This window comes from Gracilinanus agilis, chromosome 4, assembly GCF_016433145.1.
Source record: "Gracilinanus agilis isolate LMUSP501 chromosome 4, AgileGrace, whole genome shotgun sequence".
NCBI classification, from domain to species: domain Eukaryota; kingdom Metazoa; phylum Chordata; class Mammalia; order Didelphimorphia; family Didelphidae; genus Gracilinanus; species Gracilinanus agilis.
The window spans coordinates 509,140,485-509,144,598 of NC_058133.1; the positions used below are offsets into that span (position 1 = coordinate 509,140,485).

Here is a 4,114-nt window from a genome sequence, read left to right on the forward strand (position 1 = left end):
GTTGCCAGGTCCTATATATTCTCCCTTCACAACACTCGGGCCCTTAGCACATTCTGCAGGCTTCTAGTTTCCTCTTTTCTAGTTTTCCTCATTCCCCTTCAGCTTCCACCCACCCAGCTACCATCATTTTCCTACAAAATAGGCTCACCACTCCCCTGCTCAAATAACTTCAGTGGCTTCTTGCTGCCTCTCAAGTTAAAATGTAAACTTCTCTGACATTCAAGGCCCCTTTACAATCTGATTAATCCCTTCTTAGCCTTAGTTTACATTATTCTAACACTTGCTCCTTGTTCCATTGAAAGTTGCCTATTTGCTGGTCCCCAAATAGTCTTATTTACCCAAGCTGTCCTCTGTCTTAAGAAGCTGTCCTCTTCTCATCTCTGGTCAAGGTTAGGTTTATGGGCCACTTTTCCCACAAAGTCTTCCCTGGTCTAGTCCATATTCTCTCCTCAATGCAATTTAAGTTCTTTGAGGGCATAGCCTCTGCCATGTCTTTGGATTCCTGGGGAATGGAGTAGAACCACACAGGAAGGATACATGGAGCACACGCTGAGATGACAGCAAACCACACAAGAAAACACACTTCACCTAGGCCTTATGATGATTCCCATGAAGGAATTGTGCCCTTTAATGTCACTCAATTTCCAGTTGGCCATTTTTGCTCTGATCCTCTGTAGTATGAATGCCATCCTTAGTGCTGAATACCGAAGTTCAACATGAATTCGTCTTTCTTCCTAAACCTGCTTCTCTACAACCAACTCCTCCCACGTTCCTGAGGAGATAAGGGGATTCACCACCAAATTCAATAATGAGCTGCCAAGTCCCACAGCATCTACCAGTCTCCCAGGGTCATCGTTGGGAATAGATGACACAATCCTAAAGCCCTTGGTACAGTACCTGGTACTTTGTAAATGTCAGATACTCTCTGATGTTGAATTTGTCCTTCCTACCACACCACCACCACCACCACCAATTTAATTTCTTGGATGTAAATAGAAAAATGACACGAATTTGACTTCTGCCTTCAAATGTACTGTCCTGGCAGCTCATGTTTATGCCACAAGGGAAGAGCAGGATCAAGGAAAAGATGAAATCTCAACGTTCTAAGGCAGTGATTCTCAAATTGTTTGGTCTCAGGACCCTTTTACACTCTTAAAAAGGACCCCCAGAGGATTTTATTTATTCACATCATGTGTATTGATGCTTATCAAATCAGACATCAAAACATCTTAGTATGAAAAGTTTTGGCTGTGCAGACTCCATAGTAGGATCTTGGGAATCCCCCAGACCACAAAATTGCTGATCTGAGAAATCTTCATTGTTTTTGGTGAGTTGAAATCAGGAACAAATTAGTAATGATCTAGAACACTTCTTAGTTTAGACATCACATTAGGTGTCCTCCCTACCTCCAGTTGAAACTAGGCAGCATGAGCCAATTCCCCTTCACCTTCTTTACAGCAGAGTTGACTTATCGTCCCCTACTGCTACATGAGCTCAGACGCCCTGGTGCACTAGGGAGCAAGCCTCCCCTCTCTAGGCTTTCAAAGCCTTTCACATACATGATTCCCCATTTTCTGGTCCAGCCAGTCTGGCCTGGCTGCTTGTCACACACAACACCCCATGCCTTTGCCCTCCTCCCTCATCTCTGCCTGCTTCAATAGGCCACTTGGAACCTCACCTTCTGGAGTCAGCCTTCTTTTTTTCCCAGTTGGGTGCCCTCCCCCAGTTACTCTGTATCTATTCTAGACCTTCCTATATGTACTTTGTCTCCAATATTGCTGGGCAAGGAGGGTTATTACATCATTCTCTCTGGATCCTCCAGATTTGACACATGCATGTGCTTGGGACGTTCCTTCCTTCCAGCTCCTGGCACTGCTCTTTGCAGGCTCTCTCACACCGTCTGCACATTCTAGGGTTTCTCCCCGAGGCAGGTATCCGTCCACCCAAGAGGCCTGGTTCCATCCAGGGCAGTTTTGTTGAATGAACACGTCTCTCTCTGAATACCACTCCCCAAGGCAGTGCCACGTCCCCAGGTTTGTGGAGCAGTAATTAGTCACCAGCAGGGCGCCTTCCGTACGGAGCACATCGTGTATGGGTCCTGGCAGACACTCGGGGAGTTCACACTGCTCTGAGGCCACCTGCTTGAGGGGAGGCACCAAAGGTCACCCTGTCTGTCTCAGATGTTTCTGAGACCCACCACACGGCAGGCTCAGACTCAGATGGCACGTCAAAAGGATTGATAGGAGCCTGGAAGCCAAATTCTACAAAGGCTTTTCCGCTTCCTCTCGAGGAGGACAGGGCTAGGAGGTCAGGCTTTCAGATGTCCCAGGTGGTCATGCAGAGAAGGAGTGCAGTGACTGCTTTTCTTTGGGTCCCATCTGAATGTGGACCACATAGACCAGAGTTCCCCAGGCTGGAGAAATACTGGATCAGGTGCCATCATGAACTGTGACCCTCCTAAAGCCACTTCCTTCCCTTCCTCCCCTCTTCTGGTTGGGGTTCATTGTAGGCCAGGACACTCCCAGGGGCCTCTTCTGGTATCTAAGCCTCCACAGGGCCAGAGTTCCTAACACTGAACTCCAGCTGAGGTGAGGTGGCCCAAAGGGTCTGTCCCCACCTCGGGTGCAATGTGCATGGAGGGAGAAGTGGAGCCCAAAGGGGGCTCATTCCTTAAGAAAGGCAAAGGCTCTCCCCGATGGATGATGTGGGGCATACCCAGAGAGCCTGTGGCACCGGCCCAGTCCTTCAAAGTCTGCAACAGGGAAGGGGAGTGGGAGAATTAACCTCCCAGTGAGCCTGGAGTGATGGGTGGGGATCCAGGGCCCGGGGTCCTGGCCAGGAAGGCTAAGACAGCCAAGAAGAGAGAAGGCCCCGCCTGGGACTTCCAGCTCATCCAGAGGCCTGGTGGCTGCCCGCCCAGCCAGGGTTCACTGAGGCCACAGTCTCCTAGGGTGACTTTGTTTCCAGAAATCCCTGCACGGGCTGGGATCCATCAGCTGCTGTTGCCTTAATCTGTGCCAAAAGCGTTAGGAAAATCCAGACCAGAGAGCAGACATTCCACGGGGCCCAGCTCCCTTAAAGGCAACATACAGATCAGTCCACCTCTGGGGGCAGAGACAAGGCGGGGACAGATGGGGGGCAGGTTTAATTTACACGTTGGCCACGTTGGACCTAGGCAGAGATAGGGGAGGGGGGCTGGAGCCCCAGGAACCTTCTCTACCCCAGAGAGAAAAATCCTCAGAGCCTCCTAGGATATATAAGGGGCAAGGGATGGAGAAGAGAAGTTGGAATAAGGCTGTCCCCATGTTTGGGGGAAGTCCACGGTCCAGGCCTAAGAAGCAAGTCTGCTGTCCGGGGATGCTGCAGATGCCAGTCTGGGTCCCAGATCAGGCCTTCCCGAAGGAAGGTCTTAGAGGAAACCTTCCCGTCGGAACTGCTCCTGGAGAAGGTCTCGATACTGGTCAAAGCCCCCCTCGACCCGGGTGACACCTCCGCCTTCGCAGACCCACAGCTCCTGGCAGACCAGGCGGATGAAGCGCTCATCATGGGAGACTAGGATCACCCCACCCTGCAGACAGTGAGAAACGGGTGGCAGGGGTCAGTGGTGGCTCTGGACAAGTGAAAGGAATTCAAGAGGGATCAGGAGCCCAGCTGGGACTGTAGGAGTTTGGGGTACCGAGTCTCACCCTGAAACTGTTGAGGGCCCGGCCCAAGGCTTCAATCGTTTCCATGTCCAGGTGGTTGGTTGGTTCGTCCAGAATGTAGAAGTTGGGGCTGCAGGAGAGAAAGCCAGAGGTTCAGCTCTAGCTGAGAGACCACCTCACGTAAGGCAGGGGAAGCACTGTCCAGGGAGCAAGGCGGGAAGGCTGGGGGAGAGCAGGGGACAGCAAAGAGGCTGTCTCACCAGGGCATGGTCATCTGCGCGAAGGCCACCCGGCTTTTCTGCCCTCCAGACAGGCTAGCAACAGGGCGGACGGCCAGCTCCCCGGAGATGCCGTAACGTCCCAGCTGGTGGCGATACTCCTCCTCGGGCTTCCCTAGAACACATCCCTGGCCATGATAAGGGCTCCTGGCCCAGCCCCCTCCTCCCTCCCCCACATCTGCCTCCTCCCCC

General features: G+C 52.0%; 1 protein-coding gene across 3 annotated transcripts in view; it reads right to left on the minus strand.

Annotated features, from left to right (window-relative positions):
• Nucleotides 1-598: 598 nt before the first annotated feature.
• ABCF3 (ATP binding cassette subfamily F member 3) overlaps nucleotides 599-4,114 on the minus strand; it is a 9,870-nt gene continuing 6,354 nt past the window's right edge. For all 3 annotated transcript variants that reach the window (XM_044673254.1, XM_044673253.1, XM_044673255.1), the window contains 3 exons: nucleotides 3,905-4,037; nucleotides 3,687-3,774; nucleotides 599-3,568 (listed from right to left, as the gene is read on the minus strand). In XM_044673254.1, coding sequence (XP_044529189.1) covers nucleotides 3,410-3,568; nucleotides 3,687-3,774; nucleotides 3,905-4,037 — 380 coding nt within the window. In that variant the 3' untranslated portion in view covers nucleotides 599-3,409. The remainder of the gene's footprint in view (nucleotides 3,569-3,686; nucleotides 3,775-3,904; nucleotides 4,038-4,114) is intronic.